This window comes from Anas acuta, chromosome 5, assembly GCF_963932015.1.
Source record: "Anas acuta chromosome 5, bAnaAcu1.1, whole genome shotgun sequence".
NCBI lineage: Eukaryota > Metazoa > Chordata > Aves > Anseriformes > Anatidae > Anas > Anas acuta.
The window spans coordinates 43,918,690-43,945,646 of NC_088983.1; the positions used below are offsets into that span (position 1 = coordinate 43,918,690).

Here is a 26,957-nt window from a genome sequence, read left to right on the forward strand (position 1 = left end):
TTTTTTTTTTAATACCATGTAACAAATACATTTCAAAACCAAGTTCATAACAAAGTATTTTGTTCTTAATCTTCCTTCTCCACAGCATACTGAATATCACAATATCTTTAACTGAAATTTAAGTTATTTAGAACTATACTGCATATTACATGCAACCTTCATACAGAGAATCATTTTTTTATTTCAGGGAACAGCGTGGGATTCTGGAGTTCTGTATTAAACTTAATAGCTTTCAGTCAAAACAGCTTATTTACTCACCTAAGGCTAAAGTGGATGAGAAAGTGAAAAAAGAATATTTCTAGGAAACAGAGTTCCTTAGCACTCTTAATCCTCATTACATAAATACATTCATCTACCTGGCTAACTCATGCACTTGTAGAAAACTCGGGCTTACAGAAATTTAAGTCAAGTATTTGTAATGTGTAATGGCTAACTTTATCATATTATAACCTAGATTAAAGAACAGACCTCAATTCTTTGAAGATTTGCACTCATAACACATTCATTTTTCTTACAGTTGTGATGAACAGCCATTCAATAAAAGCAGGACTGAGTACACTTGTCCTTATTTCACAAGGAAAATTCAAGTCTTTTGTTGCTGTTCTTAAAATGGCTATTGCAATGGTAAGTTAGTTCTCAGAAGTGCAGAGGAGTCTGCTAAAATGCAAGGTACCAAATTTACAGAACTTACTATATTAAATATGGCTTTAAATCCTTAACGTTTTTAAAACAGATTTCAATATCATGCTTGTTTTAGAAAATACCATGTACACCTTCTGAGAAATCTAGTTACATAAAGAGATGATTTGGGTTTAATTCCCGTTGTCCACATTTCCAATGAACCTTGATATCCTTACTACAACCAAGAGAACAACTAACATCTTTAAAACAGATATCCTTGTAATCTCTAAGAAAAAAAAAAGCAGTAGTCTATTTCAAAAAAAAAAAAAAAGAGCATACCTCATGAAAACATAATCAAGGAACTTGGAAAAGATATTTGCTGATTACAAAGAATAATGTGATCTACACAGTAGGGCTGGGCAAAATAGAACACTAATAATATGTGATACTGTATCAATGTTATAAGGTATTGCAAGAAAAAAGCCCCTCTGAACAGAAAGGCATGGGAACACTGCCCCATAAAGTCTTATGTCCTACTATAAATGTCAGAAGTTAAAGAAAATCAAGAGAAGACAGACTGGAGCACCATTCAGCTTTAAGCGCTCCTTCTCCCTTTTTTCCTAAACTTCATTGGACAGGACCAAGAGGGGTCAGCTTGATCCTAGTTCCTGGATCAGTGCGTGGCCACAGAGCAAATGCTTGGAATAGCAGGGTCTGCCAGAAACAACCCCATCATCCCAACCACCCCACAAACACACATACAAGAATTCTGTCTAGCCCAGGAGACACAAAACACTAAGAACAACAGCAACAACAAAACTTAACCACAATCTCCTGAAACTTAAGAGTATAATAGAAACTAACAACAACACACATCAACCTTACCATACAAAAAAAAACACTAAACAGATTAGAGGAACAAATCAAATTGTAAATGCCTGCTTCATAATAGTTGTCCAACCTAAGCTAATAGGAATTGTTTTTGCATTTACTTTGTTTGTCTGTATGGGAATACAAGGCAAACTCCTCATTCTGCTTTACAAACCACCAGGGAAACAAAACTGGGGAAAAAAAAAAGGCATAGGGAGGGCAAGCTCTTCCCTGTAGTCAACAGAACCCTTACAGAACAGTAAGGAGACTTGCATCCTTCTCTGACTATCACAATGAATTACTCACCTACAGCAATTACAAAAATAAGGAAATAATACTTTGTAACTGCAGTCAGTGTCTTTTAATCTTTTAATGTTATTTTTTCTTTAATATGCTGCAGCTTAGGAGATTTCCAAATCTGGGTGATAAATGAGGACTTCTGGATTTGCAACCAAAACTACCACCATCCTGTGCAGCTATAGAATCAGGATTATATGAGTTAATTGGATTATTTAATTTAATAACATCGCTTCCTCAGGGTACAAACAGCTGCATACAGTAAATATTACTAACTATGTATTGAAACACATGACTTCAGATGACTGCACTCTTACAGTATCTAGATCTTAAATGACTAGTCTTGTGAACAATTTGTGCACTAATAGATTCCCAAACGGGAAAAAAAAATCAGCTACAGTTAAAGTTCTAGATATTTAAAATTTAATCCCATCCTGCCCAAATATTCTCTCCTTTTCAAAATATGACCCTCATCAAGGAGTGCTATACAAACACTAGTGGAGGCCCGCTGTGGTTTTTGGGAGGGTAGGGAGGTTGTCTTTTGTGTGCGTTTTGTTTTTTTTTTTTTTTTTTTTTTTCCCACTACAATGGTTCACACCTGAGTTATTTGAGGAGTATGGAACTATTGCTAGCAAAATGCAAGTGAAACTATGAAGGAATTTTTAACCTAAAAGAACATTGTGATGGGGAACTAGTACCATTAGTCTCTTTAGATCCAAAGCAGAACAAAGATTGCCTTATTCGTAACTAAAAGTATTAATAAAACTTTCCCATCTGTGTTATTTGATACTGCAAGTGTATCTTTTCTGACATAGGAGGAAGTCAGAAATCACCATGTGTTTTTCAGGTACTCTTGCGAAAGTCCCTAAGAGCACTGTAGAGGAAGCAGAGAAAATGAATTAAAGTTACAGCCAATCACTTCTCATTTATATTTGGTGAATGACCTAAGTTGAAGGGGAAAGACTTATTCCTATCTTTTGTGTCCTATATGAGCCAGATAATCATGAATTAGATGGTCTCCCCATACACCTCCCAAACCAAGCCTTAAATCAAGAACCTCTAATGAAAAGGTTTTGATGAAAAACTTTTGAAAATCCAATTACTCTGACATACCCATCACTAAAACGGGAACACCACAACAGAAAAACCACCAACAGAAACTAAGAAGTTCAGTAGTTTCATCTAAAATTCTGAACTGCTTTATATTGTCTCCCAAGCAAGTTAGTGTTCAATGAAGGATAATTTAGAAATTAATAAAAGTATTAAATTGAACAATATGTAAAAAACCCAAACTACTCAATTTCATAATCTCCAATGGAATTTACTACAGGTCAAAAACCTGCAGGTTAGGGTACTATTTTACCACTAGTTCTGGACATTTCAAATTTAAGCACCCTTAAAGCATGTTCAACAGAAAAGTTATCAAAACACCTTGTATTCTATATCCACTTATTCATAGATTTTATTTAAAATTTATAAAAAAGTATTTTCTACACATTACACATGATCCTCATGCCGGTCTACAACATTTTACATCTGGAGATTTTGTTATGTAGAAAGCAAAATCCTGAGAAGAATAAGATGCAAAGAGCTGAAAATGATCTTTGATTTTAAGTTACCTTATTTCTCAGAAGTGTTATGTCATTGAAATGAAACAGACAAACTGAAGATTAATTTTTACTGGGAACAAGACAATATATGAAAATATGGAAATACTGGAAGTATTTTTAAAAAGTAGTCATTCATTTTTATACAGTTCAATAACAGAAGGATAGATTATTAAAGTTTTCATTTGTGATTGAGGAAATGTAACTATGCAACACCCTACAATAAGGGAGAAACGTAGGTATTAATAGCTGTAATGAAGTACTACTGTTTCTACCTATTACAAATACAGAAGGACAACTATATTAAGTAAAAGCTGTGTAGTTTAAGTATTTTCATACCCTGTAAAAAGCTATAAAGAATTTATTTCTTCACGTTACAGGTTCTAAGATTTTAATAAAAACCCTAGTAGTGTTTTCCAATACAAACACACTATCTAACTTGAAAAGGTATACATAGTTATAGAAACAAAGTGAGGTACCTTAACAAAACCTAAAAACCACAAGACACTTTACAGTACATTATGTAAGACTTACCTGACCATTGCCCCAGTCAGACAAATTTACCAGCCAATTAAAACAACATTCATTCGAGAAAAAACTATTGGCAGTAGCTTAACGAATATGGTGAAAAGAATCTCAGAACTCTTACAGTAATTATAAAAATATTCCCTAAAAGTTTACATCCAAAATATATTAACGATGTATATTCTATGCTGTTAACTGTATATAAACACAAAGAGGGGAGCAAAGACATTAAATATCAATATTTGTGTTTTATGCCATGTCTTTTCAACACTCCATTACAGTGCATCACTGCCACTTCTTTAGAACAAATTCCTATTAAGAAGTCATTTTGTCATAACACATCCCCCCAGTGAAAAAAAAAAAAGAAGAAAATTAAATAAGAAAATAAACAAGTCATCTTACTTAACTTGGATTTCCCAAATTACTTAACACATTCACAAGATGCTCCCTCCTCCTCCCACAGAAGTTTTTGCTACTAAAAGCTCTGTTACCATCACCTCTTAATATTCAGGGTGGGGGCAAGGGGCAGCGATTATAGATTACATTAAAATGTATAAAGAATTTTAAATAAAATTGCACTTACATCATAACTATAGTCTGCATCATTTGTTACTGTCAAGTCTGCAAGGTCTCCAAGGCCCAGTACACTTAACAAAACATCATCAGAACCCATAATAAATGACTTGCCTCCTCCAGATGGAAATGTTATTGGCTCAGCTACAAAGAACAAAACAGTTACTTTAAGTCTCAATGTAATAATTTAATCTTCGATGAAAAACTGCATTATTCATAACTTACAGGCAAAGCAGAGTTTAAAACTGAACTTGTATGCACTACATACTACATACCAAGTAAAAAGGAGCATGACAACACGCACACATGTGCAAACACACATTAAAAACAATTCTTAATTATTTCTGACATTTGATTTCAACTTACTTTACACAGACAAATTTTTGTATGTAAAAAGGTCACAAGAATGAAGTGGCTTGACTGACATCACTTTACAAGATCAAAATTATGTCCCAGATCTCCAAATTATACTTAATTCACTATACCACATTGTCTGCTTTCTACTCATCTGCAAATAAGTCTCTGTGTTTTATACTAGTCAGACATCTCTACTTGCATGACTAATACTTGTATCTCAGAAGTTAAAAACCTCCTGCAAAATCTCTTATTTCAGCTTCCAGATAAAAAGAGAAAAAGGAAACATCTGTTATTCATGAACTCCATCCTTCTTAACAGGATTTTGGATGCTAGATGCTTAAAATACACTCAACTGGTATTTATCTTCGTTAGCTCTGCCTCCCCCAAATTAATTATTAACATTTCTGTTAATTACCATTTAAAATTGAATAAATACTAGTTATTTATAACCATTCCTTCTGAACTCACATCTGAATAATAAGATTTTAAACATTCACCCATATTCTTTACAATCTTCAACAATCCTGTATTACAACTTCTAGAATACTAACAAATACCAACTTACTGGTGAGGAACATTACTAAAGGCTTAAACACTGTTATACTTCAGCGTATTATTAAAAGCTGCTTTTAGTTATCAATATTCCTTGTTGCGCAAAAATTGGGACATTTGAAAGTTAAAACACTTAAGACAAACTTCAGCAAAGTATGAACTTCAGTTAAGTTTTTTTTTTCCAAACATCTAAAAAAAAAGCTAAATCTTATTTGACACCCTCAAAAATTAATACTCCCTGACTTTTAGATTTCACTGATTTGGAATACCGAGTTATGGTCTCACTATAATGACACTCCTCAGTTTGAATCCTCTCAGAAAAACCTTGAAGCTCACAGAAAAGGCTTCCACAGCTGAAAAACATCCATAACTTTTTTTTTTCCATTATAGAAAGTTCCAAACAGGGGGACTAATAATCAACATATTCCTTTTTTGAACATACATCTTTATTATACTGCACTGCCACTATGTGAATGGTAACTACAGCAGCTAAAGGGAAGTGACTAAATTACAGGTGCCTGATATCATTGCTAAGGCAATCCGAGGTGTGCAAATAGGAGCCAGCACAGTCAGATCAGTAGATAAACTTCAGTATAGACAAAAACAGCATTTCAAGAGTAAAACAGACTAATACTTGGAAACTACTACACTATTAAAAACACAACCTTATTAGCACAGACAACACAAAGTATACAATTGCATAAAAAGAGCAATCAGTATTCTAACTGTGCACAATTGTCTCTTTTCAAAAGATTCACAACCCACGCAAAGGTCTTGACTCAGATTACATTAAATTCACATCCTAAATAGCTTACCATGCCCCTCTATAAGCTTTTAATTTTTGTTAGTATTTTACTAGAAAGTTCCATTTGACAGTCTGTTCCAAACCACACACATTTTAAAAGAAATCATATTCCTAGAAAATTCCAAATTATTTTCCATGGTTCCACCTAGTGTTTTATTATGGATTATTTTTTTATCCTTGTTGTTCACTTATCCATGCTTCCTAGATGAGATCAGAACTTTTAAATGTTGCTTTACAAAAAGTGTCTGAGCTGACAGGGAGATAAAATATTTTTATATGAAGCAAGAAATAAAATAACATAGCAAACATTGCTTGAGTTAATTTAAACTATGAAATCCTCAAATGAATAATATTCGTCCTCCATTACTTAAGACACTAAGATATTCCTGGTTCTTTTCTGACAGAAAAAAGAAGTGTGAGGGAAAAAAGGGATCCCAATCTGGAATTTCCAAAACTGGCTCACTTTCATCTTGACAAGGTCCCAGCCTCATAAATACAACTACACATTTACAAGCCAAATCTCCCAAGTCTTTACAGTAACAGAAACAAAGCTGCTGATCGCTGGGAAAAGGAAACAGGACACTCACTTGACATCTGAGGAAAATTTCCATCCCTGTTGTGATGCTGTGAGTCTTACTTGATCTTCACAACAAGTCCACATCATTTAAACCTGTCATACTAATACTTTGTCAGATTAATGCTGTCTGTGCTTAGCAGATCAACTTGCATGAAAAGATGCTTTATAGTAAAAGTGAAGCACTATCATAGAAAATAATACCACAATAAGAGTCTATGCATAAATCAAACTTCTTTTGCATCAGAGGTGAACATCCCTTTATTTAAAACTTCAAAATTAATGGTATCCGAAATTCAGAAATGTTTTCTTTCCAACATTTTTCTTAGTACCATAATACGTATGTTTAACTGAGTTTGCAACCAATAAATACCAAATAAAAATGATAGTTTTGCATAAAAATAAACTTGTACTACATGAAAAGACGCAATGATTCAGTATTTGCTTCTCCTTCTAATCCTGAAGTTACTGACATCATATATAATTAAGTCAAATTCAACTAGTAGTATTTGTACAGAAGTGAACTGCTTTAATCAAGTATCTCTGTACACATTATGTTGTTGTCTACTACAAGACCTGGACATCTGATCTTGTTTTCCAGAAAGTTAACACCTACTACAGTGAAAGTTCCAGTAAGTACCAAGCAATAAGCTGTTACTACTGTTTGTTTTTTTTCTCTTTTTTTTTTTTTTTTTTGACAGAAAACAACCCCACAATCTATGGATGATCAAAAAGAAAAAGAATCCATGAAAATAATAATTTGCTATACAACATATTGGATGAAGTAACATGCTGCAGTTCATTCTGTTTTTCTGAAGATCTTGCAATATGGCAAAATGAAAACCCAAATTTCTTACAGCTGAAAATATAAAATTTAATTATAGCAAAAAATTTTTCTCATCATATTTAATCAGGCACTTCAGTAAAAAAAAAAATATATATAATTAATTAACTTTTAGAAAAGTAGAAGATCTTCCTAGCCAATTAGTTCTAATAGAATCATGCTTTCTTCCCTGGCCCCCTAACCCTCACCAGGAAAAGAAGAAACAAGTGAGTTTAAACACTTCCTTCTATACATGAAAATACAGTTACCAACCACTCAATAATTAACAGAACTGGAACACTTAGAGTGTAGCATAAACCTTACGAACATAAGAACTATAAGAAACCATAAGAACATCACAGCTTGGTAATTTTCATTAGGCTACTGTGCCCCAGAAGACATATGATTGATGCGTAAAGCTGTCTGAAAAAAAAAAACTTAACTTTTAAAACATAGCAGAATAAAAAAACTGAGTAATACCAGCACCTTATGATAACGAACTATTTAGTCCTTGTTAAAAAAAAAAAAGCCAGACCTAGAAAGAACACAACAACTACACTAAGTTTCCTTGCTTGCGATTTTGCAAGCAAGTCTATAAAAAGACTTAAAGAGCCACATAACACTGAGGATAGAATTTCTGACCAAACAGTAAAATTTCCAGTCTACTACTCCACTTTGAAAGGTATGCAGAAACCACACATAACAGATACAATAATTAAGATACTCCTGCTACTGCTCTTAAATAGACGAGAGTTACATAGCTTGCCCTTAATGAGTCCCTCTGCACAACGTGTATGGCCTACAGACTGAGGGACCTGTAACTGCAGGGTCAACCTTCACAGAGCCAGAAGACTACTTGAAATGCCTAGTCCAAAGCATCACATTAAAGCACATGGTACTGAGAAGCCTGGTATCTCTCCACTATCTATCACACCACCTTTATGATGATACTGCAAGATACATGCACATACGTATTAGCAAGGTAAAATTTCACCAGTAGTAGTTTTTTGTTTTTTTTTCCTCCACCAATTGCATTCTACAGGTGAGTTTGATACTGGTGCATCTTTAAACTGTAAATGTAAACAAAGCAAAAAAGGCAATAAAAAGAAAACTGAAAGACAAACACTTAATAGTTTGAAAGAACATCTGAAAATCTTCCTGAAAATTTTCAATTTTTCTGCTTGTCTGGGGACAGGAATTTGAGGTGGAGCGGGTGGGATGACAGCAGGGATTATGGAAGAACAGAAGAACCAATAAACAGCATCAGTAAAATGCAAATTGTTTTGACTTTTAGGATAAATGATACCACACCAGGATTTATGAGTCAAAGATAATCCTAAAAGAGAGAAATTTGCATTTGGTGGACTATTTTGATTATTATTTTTTTTTTTCAGTAGAAGACAGGTAATTTACACCATATTATTCTCATCTTGAAGTTACTACAATGAAATCTACTGCTTTAGAACTAAAACCTTAAAACTGAAACTGGCAAAAAGCTGAATAACAAGATTTTGGGCTATTTAGGTTATCATTTGCCATTGACTTCCATTGCTTAAGGTAATCCCAACATGGGAACTAGTATTTTGTAAAGAAATGCCTAAGTATACAAAGATGCTACATAAAATAGGACAAGAGAATTTAAAAATAGTAAACAAACATTAACCTTGAAAAAAAAAAGAGACAAGTTAGTCTCAAAGCTTAAATAACCACTTTTAAATTTCACTTTAAAATGCAAACTGTGTATCAAGTTTTAATACTCACCTTTTCCCCCAACCAATCAATAACACCCTATTTGTACAAGATTTTGCTAACATTGGGTCTGCAAACAGGGATTTAATAGGCTCAGAACAAATGTCTGTACATAAAGTTGTTTGAAAATACTTATAAAAAAGGTCAGTTACAATAAGCCACTGTGATTCAAGCTGTAGTCTCGTAAAACCATTTGCGAAGAACTGCAAATAATAATGATGGGGCAATCTGCAACTCCATTAAGCTTTATAGAGGGGACATATGTTACAGTGTGTGCTTTCTAGAAGAAATCCCCTGGAATATAATAAGTAGCTGAATTTTTTGTACCTTCCTCTGCTCTTGCACCTTCATGATCAGTCATTCTAGAAGAGGGTGACCTAGATTGATTAATGATTCCTGAAGGGATGTGGGGTATCTCATCATCGCCAAGATCTGCTATCATGTCGTGAAGTTTTGTCCTGTTGACTCCTGTAAATTAACGTCAGCAGCAAAAATTCATTTGATTGCTACCGCTTGACTTGACAGAAGTCTAAAAATCTATTAAACTAAGTAAACAAGAACAACTACTAATGGGACCTCATTCAAATAAACACAATGTTTTTTTTTCTCCTTTGTATATTAATAAAATTGATGTTTTTGAAATCAAGAGGAATAAATGCGTTAAATCTAAAACTGCATGCAAACAGTTCGAATTCACCAAATCAAAGAATAACTGCTTTGTGTTCTGCAGATCTATTTTATAATTTCCTGTAGGAGAGAAAAAACCTCAAATCTTACATCCCTTGTGAGAAGCCAAACATCAAAAGAACATAATTACTAAACAAAATACATGAATTAAACATTTGCTTATAGTATTACATAACTTTAACTGTACTAAACAATTTAACATTGAAACACAGTGCAAATAAAAAATAAGCTTACAAATGAGGGAAAAAAATACAGATAAATCATAATGGGGGTGCAACAAACAATTAACTTTCCCTGCTTTTGAATGGTGTTCAAGTTATATAAAATGTTTATTAAATACAAGGCTAAGCATGCTTCCACCACTATATGAAACTGCAGATGCATACCACATCTACTATATAAGCATGCCACAAGAAATAAAATATAATGAATTTGTACATTAAATTCATGATGTAGGTACTAGCTAGCAATAGTATGTTTTAATTAAAAAAGCTTTTTAATTAAGTTCATTTCTGCTTTCAACTTAGAGCTTTCTTGTTAAAAAGAAGTCTTCAACCATTATGTGAAATTTCAGTGATATACTCGTTTTAAAGAAAACAATCTGCAATGATGTAAGACAACCATATTTTAATTAATAAGGAAGTCCTTACAGGTATTGCTGGCAGTTATATTGCAGAACATTTTAAACAAAAATGAAGACAGCACACCTACACTGACCCCTCAAAAAAACTTCTATCAAGCATATTTTTCTTCTAAGCTCACTATAGTGTAAATATTGACTACATTTAAAAGGATATATTAATACTTGAATAACTTTTTAACATATCCATTTTTGGTCAAGTAAGCTTTAGGAAGCAATTTATTACACTATGAGTTGATGAGCCTCTTAAAAAATATAAACCAAACAGAGCCTCCATTTTATAAAGTAGCAAAAGGTAACCACTACAACTAAAGATCACTTATCAAAAGCAGAACTGTATGTTCAAACACTCAAACTCTAAAACACTCTTTGAAATAATACTTGATCATTTCAGTTGTTTAGATATATCGTGGACAAAAATGCTTAAAATTTGTGTCATCAAAAATAAGCATCCATCAATAACTGAATACTCTGTATATAATGCACAGAAGGATCACAATGAAAAATACTTCTGCCAGTGGAATCATGGCAAAAACATTCCATGCATTGGCCAAGAAGGATGTTACATAACTATTCATATTAATAGTTATAAAACACACTCATTTTGCCAAACAAACTACAACTCATACTTTTTTTGTACTTTTGTTGTTTTTCTTACTTTGTTTCATGGAACATATAGTATTTCCATTAAGTCTATGAAAGCTGCTACCCAGAAGTTGTTTGAGAACAAAGATGGCTTCCAAAAGTTTTCCTTATGCAACAGAACATATTTCTTGAATGGTGAAGTTTCATTTCGCTCCCATGTATTAGTGAGTCTAGAAACCTACAATCTCAGGTAATGAAATATTGGAAGTTTTCTTTCCTGGTTATAACGTTTATGTAGAATCATTTCAAATAAATCCAGAATTAAAGCAATATTATTCCCTTAAGAACAAGAGATGGATAAAGCAAGGATTAATACAAAGAGACCTGCTTGAGGAAATGGTGAAAGCTGATAAAATTTCTTGCAAAAAGAATTACTAACAGGAACACGCAACATTCCTCTAAATGCATGAACAGAAAAGATTTCATTGCAGTTAGATATGAAAGCACAAGAAGCAGCTATCAGGAGGGTAGGGGGCACCAAGTATATGTCACAGTCATTGGTCTTACCGTACCACGGACATTGATGTCCTGAAAATAACATCTTTCATTATACAACTGAAATGACCTTCCAATTTTTGCTGGCGCACAGCTACACTGCATTTTAAATCTTGACTGTGTTACTGTCCTTTTGTGCACTCCAGCTTACAGAGTTCGATGATCTATTCTATCATATCATCTAATCAATTCTTGTAGACATCAGCAGACTGAGAAGAACTGTATTTGCCCTGAAGAGCACTGATCTAAAAAGATTGCTCTGACCAAAGAGGTGAAGGAAGTCCCTCCTCACTAGCATGAAGAATATCTCCTATGCATCAACGCTTTTTTACAATAGCCACTAAACTGACATGGTTAAGATCTCATTTCAAACATGTACAAGTTAGTTGTAGTCAGCAGGTGAGATGTTTATAAAAGACATAATTAAATCTCTCAGCGTTCTTAAAAGTCTCAACTATACAGACTGCAGAGCTTGCTTTTGTGTCTTTTCTATTCCAGTTGCTTGTCGGACAGCAAGCTGACAACTTGGTGATCATCAGCTGATACACTTGATATTATAGAGCAATCACTAAGTTGCATGATAAAAAGTTATAACTGGTACCCTGAACTGTCTACGTGGATATACTCTTGGCTCTCCAGAAGAAAACACACTTGTCTTCATGTTGATAAACCCAAACTATTCAGGGAAAAATGCCAAAAAATAACTTAGGAGATTTTATTCACATCCAAACTGAAGGTACCTTTGTAAGTGCTCTCACCCTGAACATAAGGGCATGAGAAGATAACCTCAAAGCGTGCTCAGAGAGAACTAACTAGCAGTAGTCCTGTTCACTCTGCTAACCCCTATCTTGAGCCAGCCAGTCATTTAGTATGTCATTACTTAGGGGATTGTCAACCTTGACTTAGGTGTTCTTCAGCAAGTTAAGTCACTTCTTGTCCTCAGGCATTCACTTCAGAACGGCCCTCAATCCATCACACAATGGAAGGAAAGGAGCAGATGCCATTCCAAACTGCTACTCTGTATTTCATACTAAAAAACGTCAATGCTCATGACTGGGAGACCACCACAGAAGAGTAGAGATTTCTGCTTTCTATTAAGTGTGCCTGCATACAGTTGTTGAAGCATTCTAGATGTTACAAAGATCTTTAAGGATTAGTATGTGCTGACTCCCCATAAGCACCTATGTTCCATGCACTAAATGGCTATGTTCTAGTCTTCAGGATGAAAGAAAACAATCAGTAAATAAACCTGCTAAGAACAAATGCAGAACACCTAGAATCTCCTTCAGAGATCAAAAAAGGCAATCAAATATTCAGCACAAAAAAGCTGTGGTCTGACACGTCAAACAGATTAGTTCCAAGATGTAGCAGTCTGAATCTAACAGTGATCCTTCTGCATCAACCTATGATGCAGTCAAGATGATTAAATCCAAATAATTCCATCAATACAGAACAATTAGGCTGAGGCACAGGAAGAGAGAACTGTCAAGGACCAGGAAAAAAAAAATAAAACCAGTAAAAGGACCTCCATTTGAAGTGATCTAAACATACCATTAAAGATTAGAAAACTGTTTTTCTAACTGCTAAGAGCACACTACTCTTATCTAATTGTATCAAATTGGACATGCACCATTTCTACAATCATGTTGGGAATATTTGAGAAATGATATCTAAAAAGGAGTTAACACCTGATTTGCCTGCAAGAAAATATTTTATCCAACTTCGGCAAAAAAGTTTAATACCTTAAATTCAGCATAATAGTGTAAAAGGTAAGACTGTAAGAAAATGCTTTTAAAGAAATCAAACCTAATTATAATAGACAAATAAGGAGTTAAGTCTAGAATATACTGTGTGTCTTTAAAAAAATCCCACAGCCTCAATAGCTAGACTTTATTTTACTGATTATATTACAAAGGTAATGTAACTAAAGCTTTTTTTTTTTTTTTTTAATTCCTTTCATACGAAAGTAGTACTTCCATGTAATACTTTGACTACTCTGACAGATAACAAAAACAAAAAAAGAAAACGAGCAGGAATGAAGTTATGAAGACGTGTGTGTCAGCAGTAGATGACCTAAATCATGGTGTTCCACCCAGAAGAAAGCATACGAATGCAAACTACAGAAGTATCAAAATAGATCACATCAGCTTCTGTTCCCTTATCAACCTCCACAAATAGAATCAAAGTTATCGTATACATGGGCCAGGGCCACAAAGATCCTATCATGAATAAAACAGTCTAAATGTATATTATGGGATAGTTACCAGATGCTGGTCCAGTAAAATCCCTTAGAATGTCTGCCCTCAAAACACTGCAAGGCAACATGTCCCACCCTAAACACCTGCTTTTATTGTGTATGGAAGTTATGCTGTTCAATTACCTCAGTGATTTAAAGGTCAATTTTAAATTAGAAATTACTATCAGAATCCCACAAACCAACCTGTAAGACTACTAATATAAGCTCAAGGATTCCCAAAATATAATTAAAATTAAAAATAAAAAAAAATAAACCACAACCAAAACATTAAACAGTGATTTGTATTACCTCACAGCATTGTGACACATAGTTGTCTCCTAATTATTTCTCTTATGCAAATATATCCAAGTTTCAAAATGACTTTAGATGAAGAAAATACTTCTCTTGAGTTTTGACAGAGGAACACACATCATCTAAAGACAATGTAAGTCAACTAATAACCAACGACAACCATGTCATATAATTCATGGTGCAAAATTTCGTGTGTTACTCTTTCTAGCAACTGCAGGAAAGCAGAATGAAAGAAACATGTTAACGTTTTCAGTTTTGCAATTGAACACTTCAGATAGAATAATTACTACTTAATCTAAGTGATTGTCTAACAATTTAATCAGCACTATTGACCACTAAAACATCGTTTTTTCTAGTGGGTGAGGATTATGCTCCTCTTCTAGAAGCTGTAAGAGTGCTACAAATTGGGAAAATAAAGTGATTGTGAGAATTCTTAATTGCATAGCAGCCAAGAAAGTAACAAGTGCAGGAAAGAAACTTTTTATACAAGCCCAAATAGTATCTACAAAACAAATAGGGAGACCTGGACATGGCTTTTTGTTCTATTTATACTCCTACAGCAACACTACTTGTCACTGTTTTAGAACTGCTCACCTTGCAGAAGCTAGAAAATGCTACCTGGTATGGTGGGTGTGAAGAGGATAGAATCCAAAGCATAGTTTTGAGAACTTTCACTATGAGATGATCCCAAAGAAACAAACATTTAAAGAGAAATAAAAAAATCCCCTAAATACTTTCCTGCCCATAAATCAAAACATTTGCTGCTATTATGCAGCCACTGCATAACATAGTCTAAAACGTGGAATTTACATTCCAACAGTCTAACAGAAGTTCATGAATAAAAATTCAAATAAAAGGTACATTTTAATATTAATAGGTTTCTAACCTTACAAAATATTTCATGTGAACTTGATTGTTCACATGAATGCTTATTTACATGTTAAATGAGCATTATCATCCAGATAATATATTCTAAAAATCAAAACAAAGACTGAATAAAACTATCTTTATACTACGGAAAAAAAATATTTATGTGCACCCACCTGTATGCATGCATGAGAGTCATGCAGAACTGCTGAAAAACAACATGCACCAACTGAATTTTGTTAGAACTTAAAGTAATCTCAAATCTTAACAAATTAGAGAATTCTTTATGAAGTGTTATATTTTAATTACCACCTGATTTAGTTAGTACATATTCATGTATTTTTAATTTTTTTCTTCAAATACAGGCTTTATTTTTTCTTTTAACTAAATATAGCTAGAAACTGTAATAATATACTTCCAAAATAAGAAACCTGCTAGCAAGGGAGCCTCTCTACGCTAATTTAGTAACATTTTGCCCACTAATAACATTTTTGAGTTGATGGTAAAATGATTTTTAATATGTAGTTAATGTTGAAAGTCTAGTTTAACATAGTTCAAAAAGGACAGCCAGTCTGAAAACTCTTAAAGAGTAAAGAAGCATTAACTAAAACGTGTCAACTGCACAGAACAGTGAAGGACACCATAAAATAAAGATTATATAATAAACAAAAGAGAACTTAATCAAATTACGGGCTTTTTTTTTCTTCCATTCTAATCTTGCCTTAGATTGTAAAAGTAATTAGAAGACCATAAACGGCAATTATAGCTTGATTCAAGCTCATGATTAAAAAAAACCACCACAACACCCAAAATAGTAGTACATTATTTCATTTTAAGAAGTGGAGAAAGCTTAGATTTTCTTTCAGAAAACTTTCTAGAGTAGAAACACCCCCAAAATGTAAATTGTTCGCTATTTCTGTACTCCCATTACAAAGCAGTTCTCTTTTACCTACTTAAGTTTCTGTGTTCTCAAGACATTTGTCCCATCTAGTAAATGGCTGGAGATACAGGTTTCAACATTCACATTTAGCAGTTAGAAAGTTAAAGTTGGTTGCCCCCGTTACAGAAAACAATGTTTAATGGAAATAAATAAACAAAACAGAACTCATGAGGAAAAAAAAAAGTCTTCTATAAAGATAAGCAAAAAAGCGTTGCATTACAAGATTCAGAATCTGCACTTACTCTTTACCCCTTTCTTCCCCTTTCGTTCCTTCTTGTACTGTTCCTTCAGTTTACTTATTAGTCCCTGGTCTACATCCCAAACCTCAGCAGTTGGGGACAGGTCATCTTTGTCTACATGCAGCATATTATTAAAAGAAAAAAAACAGCAATTGGCAATGCAAGCTGTTGGCGATTTACTATAATAGCTGTATAAGAGCATCAATAAAAGTTCTTAATAAATCTTTAAAGGTGCAGTCTCAGTTTAAAGTTTACAAAACACTAAATCTTGTTTCAGTTTTCCAAGGCACTGCTTAATATCAGTTATATTTTTGAAAATTGTATGTTAATTTGTTACTAAGGAGCAAACAAATTAAGCTTCATAAGTAACTTCATGTTACATACTTCAAAATACACAAAAATTAGTTGGTGCTCAGAAACAATTACTGCATCTCTACAAAGACAGTGTTAAGAAATTATTCAGCCAGTATTGAATAAGCAAATGAAAGTAATCATGCTGTATTACTCATGAAAATGCAAGCTGAGTAAGTCAGTGCCAATTTATGAAGACCACCATGCATCCTCTCGCACTCATTCTACATGCACAAGAAACCTTGATCCTACATATAACAAGGGGAACAAGCCTATAAATACAGCACTTCACATGAAAATGGATAAAATTAATTCACAAATGTGAATAAATTGCATTTAAATAAAATAAATTCAAATAAATTGCATATAAAATGCATTATAATTTCTAGAAAATAACACATTCCACAGTTACTTTAGAATATTTGTCTTTTTCCATTTGACAAAACAGTTGATATTCATTTATTAATTTACATTACTTATTACCCACAACAAGTCAAGTCTCCACCTTTCTAAACTATCTGAAACATTTCTGGAAAGATTAAATGAGAAAAAGCATAAAGGTGTTTCTAAGATAGATGTAATATTTGCAGAAGGACTTTATCTAAAGAACAACCATGCATCAACCCAATTTGGCTTACACACAAGCCAAGCTTACACTCACAAAAGATATTATACAAAATAATAAAACTAGGTTCCTCAGTTCCCAACTTCCACTTATGCCTACAATTATCAATGTCTCCATAAAACTGCAATTTTTGATATTATAGCTATTTGAATCATAGAAGTATGCAAGAGAAGCTGTATACAGCAAAGAAAAAAACAAGCATTAGGAAGCAAAACAAACTAACTGACCTTGGCTTTATGAAGTACAAATGTTTCAAGACAAAACATGACAAATAATGGGAAAATATTCTAGGATACTGATGCATCTACCAAAAGACCATCATTCAGGTAGGGCAGATCAATGACAAAGAAATAACCTTGATCAAAGAGGTAGAATACAGGACTGGCAAGAGGTGAGAAGGCAACAACCTGAATACAACGTGGAAGTCTCTAGAACTGTGCACAAAGAACTGTGGAGAAGGAAATGGAATAATTACCTCTTCCACCAAACCACAGCTACAACTACCAAACTGCAAACAGAAAGACCTCAATCTTTATGAGTACAGGGTCAAAATACTGACAGAAAAATACTGCTTATTCAGGAAATAGAAGAGGTACAGAAACATGTCAGAGGATATGTCCCTAAAAAAGAGGAAGGAAATCAGAAAAGCATGTAAACAAAAACAAAAAACACATGGGAAAAACAAAGAAAAATCAGTGGAAGAGGGGAAAAAAATCTAAAGCAACATTAATAGAAGGAAAACAATTAGGCAGGTTGAAACACTGCAGAGAAGGATTTGAGAATTAAATTGAACCAGAAGCAAAACACATGGAACAAAGATGTAATGCTGTCACAAAATGCCACAACGTTCTGCTATGTTTTAAAAAGTGTGATGTATTAAACCAGGAATACAAATAATTCAGTGATGGTGCTGACAAAATTGAAGCAATATCTCTAGTCTGCACTCCACTGAAAGTTTAGGAAATGTTTGAAGATCAAGAAAACAAAAAAAAAGTGAGTTATCAAAGAATTTAAACGAACTGGGCTTATTCAGAGAGCAGGGAAAACTAATGTCTGCAGGCATAAATACTTCAAAAAAATGTCATTGGCTACTGAAATGTAGGTCAGAAATAGAAAACTAGTTAAAACACTACCTCAGATTAATCAGCAAAGCTCTGAAATTAATTTCAAAGAAGATTCTAAGGAAAATATTAAAGTATTTCTCTCAGTAATGCCTGCATATTTCAGAACAAAGTAACCTAACTAGACTCTTCCATAAATCTCCTCTAGTACTGAACTTCTTCAAATTGCCTGTGGTGGTTCTAATTCATACTAAATTGACACGAGGACTGTGCAGAGGATCCAGGATGACTACTAGTCAATACCATTTAATGGAGAAAAAATTGAAGAGGAAAAAGAAATCCTATTTTAAAAAATGACCCAGGAGACTCTGAATTCCAGTCACTCTGCCACCCAGAATTCTGGGCACAGGCGGTAATTCTCCGAGTCATGCTCCACCAGGGAACAGAATTGCTGTGTTGCGTAGAGAAGAAAAAATCAGTGAACATGGTAGACAAAAATCACAAGTAGGATAAAAAGACTACATAATACGTAACATTTGTAATACCTGACATACTATGCAACAACACGTAACATCTCTTTTATTCGTGTTTGTTCAAGGGAACAGAACTTACATATGCAGCTTTTTCTTGATACTGTTTCACCACAAAGCAGTTCTAAATTTTTAATCTGGAAACATACATTCATTTTTGAATGTGCTGTATACATTAATATTTTAACATCACTTGAATTTTCTCATCTTTCAGTATTTTGAAGATGAACTGCTCCTAATAAAATGTCACATTTCGTAAGATTTTATATCACAATACCTGAAAAAAAACTTAAGACTCCAAGTATATTAAATGAGGTATTCATAAAAGAGAGCGTGCTCATAAGAAGCTGTATTATAGGAAGAAAAAAAAAACTTCCACACTCGGTGTCTGGTTGCTTCTCAGAAGTCTCTACTAGCACAAATATCAAATTTGTGATGAAATATTTTAGCATACCTGGAGTTATATGCAAGTAGTACTTGGATAATTAAGCTTTGAAAGTAACAATAAAGCAAGACTGGGCAATAGGTTTAGAGTCTAAACATCAGAAGTTTGATTTGCATGTATTAAACGAAAGCATAAAGAAAACATTTGTTCTTTACATTTTTATCAGAGAGCCCAAATCCTCACAAGAGTAAGAAATGATAGGGCGATGCCGCTGACAGGGAAGAGTGAAACAGGAAGAAAAAAGCTGAGAACAGAAGTGAGCAACTATTCACATTCCGAAAGAGAAGAATGAATTGTAACTGAAATAGTAAAATTGGTGGTTGGTACAATTGTTTAGAAAGGAATGACAAATATTTATTTCAATGAAGTTCTAATAAATGAATAAATAAATCTATGGATTAGCCTTGAGATTTCAAATAATACCAGTTTCATAGAGTTCAAAATAATTGGACAGGCTGTAATAGGGACAGGTTCAGGCAACCTATCATTTTTAGAAGGCATTTAAGTGGGACAGCACTTGAAGTGTTTTGATAGATAATAAAAACATAGTCTTTAAGTGTTTCAAATTTGCACAGTGATCTTTAAAGAAGTGACACAGTCCCAAGACCTGATAGACTGTATCATTAAGCATCTGTTAAAGGAAATAACAGCTGTATTAAAATCACTGACATGCAGTTACAAGTAAGTCTTCTGATTCACTTAAATAGTGAGTTAGTACAAACTATAAAATTTATGGATTTTTTTAATGGGGCAAAATGTAGAATATGTCCTTTTTAAGATGGAAGTAGGTTTGTGTGCATTTCCTCCTTCCTTGCCTCAGACATGAGGGGTTTGATAGCAACAGAATTATTGTGGTTAAACTAGTCAGAAAAAAGCTGTCACATGTGCCCATGAACTCCTGAAATGCTCTGCCTTGCTTCCTGTGGGTTCACTTACAGTATAATAAAAGACACTTCAAAACTGCTCTCTGAAAAGCACTGTGGTTCAATTTGATTTTTAAATAGATTTATTTTATTTATTTAAAGTTTGGGACAGCAACTCAACTCCTTGAAAACAAGTTTGAAAATTTTTGTCTTGCAACGTCAGCATTTCAACTAAATTAGAACCCCAGCACTCTGGGTATCTGACTAAAAATGACAGAGATATAACAGGCTTGGAAAGCAGATACTTGAAACTGAAATGGACAAACTAGTATACTAAATTTCAGCAGTATGCTGTGACAAAATCAATAAATCTTTTCATGAATTAAGGCATCAAGTCATCTTTCCTTCTATATACAACAGTGGTGAGACTAATTCTAGAACCAGAACTTCCTGCAACATTCAATATTTAAAGGGAAGTTGCAAATTCAATCAGAACCTTTGCTTCACAGCCTACTCGGGGATCTGCCCTCTTGGCTAAATAAAATGATGACTAAAAAACTAATCAAAAAACATAGCCTTCAAAGGGGAACAACACCAGCCAACTACAACACTTCTAAATCTAGGTAGTTATTACCAAAACGAAAGGTTACAGTTTACCTGGCTTCATCTTCTAGCTAGAAATTAGAGCTTAAAAAAAAAAAAAATAAATTAAAGGTGACTAACACTGATACTAATTTCCAAGACAGAACACTTACTTACTAATCCTTGGTACCTGCAAAATCCAGATTAGATGTGTCAGTATTTTGATTTCTGTATGCGTTTATATTCCACAAGTACAACAAATTCACTGTCTCAATAGCATAAAATGGTCAAATAGGAGAATCTAGTGGCACTTCTTGGCTTTACAGTTAAAGACTTACAGCATGAAATGACAAAATTGTTTATGACAGGTCAGAAACTGTCAATTCCCCATTGCAGGACAAATGTGAACGACTGTTCTTTATTAATTCTTTTTCCTACCCAAGTTTTCTCCCTCTTTCAGTTTCTTCTTTTGAAACGTGTAGGCTCTAAGAGTTGTGAAGAATTTCTTCTGAAAGTTACTTAACTCATTTTGCTTTGTTTCACACTGAATCTGCTTACTTTATTAGAGTGCATAATAAAATTAAGTAAATAAAAAGTTGGGCCAGTATAAAAGGTGGTGGTTGGTTTTTGTTTGTTTGTTTTTGATTCTACTAATGAAAGTTACATTAGCAGTAACATCTAAAAAAGATCGCAGTCAAAAAATCTAAATACACCCATCTCCATTTTTGCAAGCACACTGAAGAAATTCATTTAACTTGAGAACAGAAACCTTAAAGCTCCCTATCAGAAAGAAAACAACTTTTCAGATTTGAAAGCCAACTTAATTCAGTTATAGAAAAAAAATATATATTCAGTACCCTAGTCCTCCCTATTCAAACGAGAAAATGTATCTATTTGTGGGGAAATTTTCTGAAAATTAAACCAAAACATTAAACGTAACTATAACTGAATTTCTGGCAACTGCAATAGTAAATAGATATGAAAATTTCAGCATCCAATATACTATTATGTAATCACCAGTATCTGACCATCACAATCATCCACACATCCACACCACCTTAGCATAGACTGCAACACTAATATGATGTCATGAACAAGTTTTCCTTTATTTTGTACATTCTTTTGCTGGCATCTTACCCCACTCTGTTCCATCTCCTGAACTTCGGGCTTCTCCAGCTCCCTCACCATCTTCAGCTGTTACTAAAAAATCAAATTCTTTCAAAGCTTCTTCAGTATCAGGGTCATCTGTAAGGTCAGCAGCTAAACCTTCATTACCAATCTGAAAACAGATTAAAAAAACTGTGTTTGAACCATGAACTTTTTTCATACTCAAATATTTAACTTAGAAATTATATAGATTACTCTCACTGAAGACTTATTGCATAGGAAAACACTTTCCAACATAAAATGCAGAAAAAGATACTTAAATCTAGTCAGAAGTAGAGCTGCTTACAATAAAAAACAAAACAAAACAAAAAAAAACAAACAAAACAAAAAAAAAACAGCACAGCCTAGTTATCATTAGAAGGGAAAAGAGCGCTGACACAAAGTTCAGCAACAAACAAGTACATCGATGACTTTGGTTTTGATTTAAAAGGTCTCAACTAGAAACTGTTGTTGATTTTCTTGCAATATTAACAGATTTCTAGAGAAGCTTTATAACTCCCTGCTAAGGCATCATTGAAACGTTTTCTTTCATTCTGCAGGTAAAGAAAATTTCCATGTGAGGCTGTGTTTCTCTAAGACTTGGGCAATACACTTTTGCATAAGGACACAATATTTACAAAGGTAAACAATCTTTCAGTTATTACTTTTTAATAAAAAACAAGCTTTGTCAAGAGTCAAAGTATAACTGCACTGTCTTCATAAATGCTTTAGTGATTTACTTACTAGATCATATGTTTATCAGACTACCTACTGCCCTAGAAGAAAAAAGATTTAACCAGTATTTTGATTTACCTATTTACCAGAAGTATAAATTAATATTAAAAGTGTGTAAAACCCTTCCTGACAAGTCAAGTTAGGAGATTCATACTTGCATCAAGCTGAGCTAATGTTTCTAGCTATTTATGAAAATTCAACACAGCCAAAGGCACCATCATACTGTGGAATTCTCTGCTGAGCAAAACGTAATAAAACTGTCAGTACAGTGGTCCTAAATCAACCTCTTTGCATAAAGAAACCCTGGTGACAGGGAGAATATTCTAGCACAGGAATAAAAAACATGACATACTTATAACTGTCTGGGGGAAAAAAGAAAAAAGATTTCCCTTTTTAAAAAGACATTTATGCATACAAAGCAGTATTTTAAAAAAGTATTTTACTTTATGTTTCTTATTTATCCGGTGCTTTTCTTTTCCTTCTGCAATATCTTCTATCATGTCACTCTCCTCTTCTTCATCACTATCATCTGCATTTTCTAAGAAGTTAAATGTTTCCAGAACATCACCAGAATTCCTAGAAAAAATAAAAACATGAACAGGGAGACATTTACTTGCTCGAGAGATTTTAGAACATTAATCATATTAAATTAAATTGCTACCTGACTTAATAGCTTCAGAATTTTAAAACAAGCACAACAATGAATTGTTGCATGGATAAGTTTATATCGCTATCTAATTCTTCACTCTGCAACACTCATCGGTATCTTTCCTTAAAATAATAATTCCAAAGCGGAATTGAAGATAAATTTATGTCATATAGCCCTATATACTTTCTACACGAGACTTAGAATCTATTTTACTTAAGTGCAAAACCATTTGTAGTCAGGCTACACTCACAGGGTTCGGAGCCTTCAGAGTCTGAAATTCAATGTGAACTGACCAGTACATTAAAATGACCATGCAGAATAAACTGTAACTTCACACATTTCTCACCTCTTCACTTACCTTTTGATTTCCTGTCCCTTTTGTTTTGATGAAGGAGATTCACCCCCATTGAGAATCTGTTCTAAGTTCTTTGTCTCTACTGAACCATTTGTTTCTGAATTGGAGAGCCCAAGCAAAGACCTGACCCGCTGGGAGCGTACATCCAATATCGTATCTGTATAACCTACTTCCTGCAGATACCTATACACATTAACAGGAAAAAGAGCAAAGCACATTTGAGGGAAAAGGAAATAAATCAGTATCAAATCTTTCTGTAAAATGTATTATAGTGGCATTTATTTTAAAATAAACTTCTTCTCCATCCATCTCACATGGAAAAGCTCCATCTATATTGCTTAAAGGTCAAGCCTATAAACCCTGTATGACAAAACCATCATCTGCCCACCTCAATTACCCGGTATCAAAGAATAAGCATACACACAGTTCATGAGACTCCAGAAAACAGTTTCAATACACCAATATTCCAACAACACTACTTACTGTCTTAGTAATTGTCTGCCTTGCTTCCAGGTCAGTTGGCTATTTTGAGGTACTGCAGGAACCTCCGTATCTTTGGTTTCTTCTGAAAGATAGTGACATATTTAGTGGTGTGTTTTTTTTGTTTTTGTTTTTTGGTTTTTGTTTTGTTTGTTTTTTGTTTTTTTTTAATTCAGCTTTTTACAAGACACCAGTGAAACTAAAAGCAAATCTTAAACCTGCATAGGGCAGCATCTATTTTAAAGCATTTTTAAAAAAATTAAAATAGCTTTTTGACTCCTTAATTCTTTGTTAAAGAATAAAGCAACTAATTTAACAGAATTAAGTGAGTTCAAAAATTCTAATCCTCTACTTGGAGTAAAGGAACTGAAGAAGTATTTAACATGGACACAGAAGAAAAGTCGGGCCCCAACTGACTGAAGCTAAGAAATGTTAATGAGAGAAGTGTATCTCTTCCACAAAGCTGAGAGGATTAGAAAGTGACTTGGAAAACACTAAAGCAAAATACAGTTAAAAGAGTAGAAGAATAAAAGACAAAAATGAAGTTACACATTAGCATTTGGAGAAAACATGTCAAGTTTAACACAAATTCCATGAGCCTATGAACAAAAAATTTAGAACCCACTGCACCTACTATGGCAGAGACTACAAAACATTGGACAAATTAAGGGCTTAAGAATTAATATGACACTTCTGAAGCACACTACTAAAATACAGGCCAACAATGCCACTTTCCAGAAGACCTACATTTCAATAGAAGCCACATTCAATTCTGCTTATTAGTTAGTGCAATTACGAAAAATTATCTATAAGCAATACTGTGAAGAGCAAAACTGTTATGATCAACTTATCAGTGTCGTAAAATCACAAGCACTCCAGGGTACAAAAAGGCAAGCTAATTTTTCCTCTTAGAACATTCTCCCTTCATTTAAGGGAAAAACACAGACTCAACGTTTTCCAGGACAATACAGTAATTTTTTTTCCTCATTCTTTAAAAACTATCATCCTGTAACAGCATCAACACCAGAAGTATTTCTAGTATTTATTCTGCACTTATGCTTTCCTTCTTAATGGATGTCACACTGGTGTAAAACATTAAATCCTTCAACAAGAGATATCTAAGAAGTAAGAGAAGCAGCAGCTGAATAAGGAATTGTGCAACCATTTACAAACTTTCTTTGATTTTCAGAGCTGTTTCAGAAAAGAAGAAAGAAGAAAAGTTTTTTTGATTTAGAGATAAAAATATTAACCCATCATAAAATCTTTCCAAGTATTTTCTCTATAATGTACTTGAATGGGGAAAAAATGAGTGAAAATTGCAATTAATAAAAAAAATCTAGAACAATTTATGTAGAACAAATTATGCTAAAGCAAGCTGTTATCAGAAAAGTTACCTGATTCAAAAGTTGGCATTTTCAAGTCACCTTGGTTCAATTCTGTGCCATATTTTAATTTATGATATTTTGCCCTGGAAAAGCATGGAAATAATTAACAAATTGGCATACAATGCTTTTATCAACTCAAAATATTTCACTATTCCCTTTTAAAACAACCATGTTAACATAACACCACTAATCAAAATAAAGCTGTTGTGATCATTATAGTAACATACAATTCTAGTCTTTCAAGAATGCAATTTTGAGATAACCTTTTCACAGTTACTCATGATTACCAGACAATATATAGGTATTTAGTATGTTCTCCAATATATGTATTTTTAGTTTTTATTAACAACAAACAAAACAACAAATACCATACATTAACTACCACAAGAACCTTTAGAAAATCAGTAGCTTCAATTATTTATCAGGGATAATTTCATCACTTGCCACAGTTAATTAATCATCCTATGATGAATGAATGTCACATTTGGGATCCCTGCCTATTTGCCACCTTCAATTTCCTTTTCAATTCTTCTCCTGCCCTGCCTTGGCACAACAGATATTTCTCCCCCGTGCTAACTTTCCTTATCACAGATTCTCTTACTGATTTTCTCCTCCTCACTGACTTAAAGCTTTGCTTCCTATGCTGCTCAATCCACCTATGCAAGTGTGCCTCACTGCTTCTTATCTCCTGATCTCTCAGCCCTTTGATCTTTGCTTTTACATTATTTTTTAAAAATCACTTGGTGATGCTTTTCCACACAGGAATGCGTGAGACTTCCAAATCACGTTCTACGTGCAGGGTGCCTACCACGAGTCTTCAAGTCCCTTTACCTCCAGGAATATTACATGCACAGTAATATGTCTGAACTCTTCACTTCATAAATCCCCTGAAAAAAATATCTTAAAATCTCAGGAAAAAAGATCTAGATGTGAAAAAACCTCTGGTAGAAAGTTATCAGCCACATTTAAAAAAAATGTTTCTATACACATATAGAGAAATACAGCTGTCTTTATACTTCTAAATTTAGCATTTGATTCAAGTTTTCAAAGTAAGTGAACCACATCCAGTTCCCACCAATTTTAAAGACTACTCCCAAATATGAAGACACTAAAGCTTCCTGAGAAAAGACACATACTGAAATGTGCTAGACAAAACCAAGGATTCCCAACAAATTTTCTTTTTGAATGACTGAGCAACTGCTAGTGTTGTTTTTTTTTTTTTTTTTTTTTTGTTTTTGTTTTTTTTTTTTTTTTTTCCCCAAAATTCAAGTTCCTCTCAAATGCTGCCTGACATAATGGATAGTATAGGAGACTGCCTTCTAAATTACGTAAGTTT

The 26,957-nt window shown here is 33.5% G+C and overlaps 1 protein-coding gene across 5 annotated transcripts in view; it reads right to left on the minus strand.

Annotated features, from left to right (window-relative positions):
• The window catches only part of STRN3 (striatin 3), a 59,382-nt gene that overhangs the window by 8,960 nt on the left and 23,465 nt on the right, over positions 1-26,957 (minus strand). The window contains exons 3-10 of one of the 5 annotated variants that reach the window (XM_068684410.1): positions 25,631-25,704; positions 24,240-24,318; positions 23,760-23,939; positions 23,196-23,328; positions 22,009-22,150; positions 16,418-16,528; positions 9,681-9,821; positions 4,504-4,637 (exon numbers count right to left, since the gene is read on the minus strand). In XM_068684410.1, coding sequence (XP_068540511.1) covers positions 4,504-4,637; positions 9,681-9,821; positions 16,418-16,528; positions 22,009-22,150; positions 23,196-23,328; positions 23,760-23,939; positions 24,240-24,318; positions 25,631-25,704 — 994 coding nt within the window. Of the gene's footprint in view, positions 1-4,503; positions 4,638-9,680; positions 9,822-16,417; positions 16,529-22,008; positions 22,151-23,195; positions 23,329-23,759; positions 23,940-24,239; positions 24,322-25,630; positions 25,705-26,957 lie in introns of all 5 variants that reach the window. The other 4 variants (XM_068684409.1, XM_068684411.1, XM_068684412.1 and 1 more) reach the window with 4 other exon arrangements.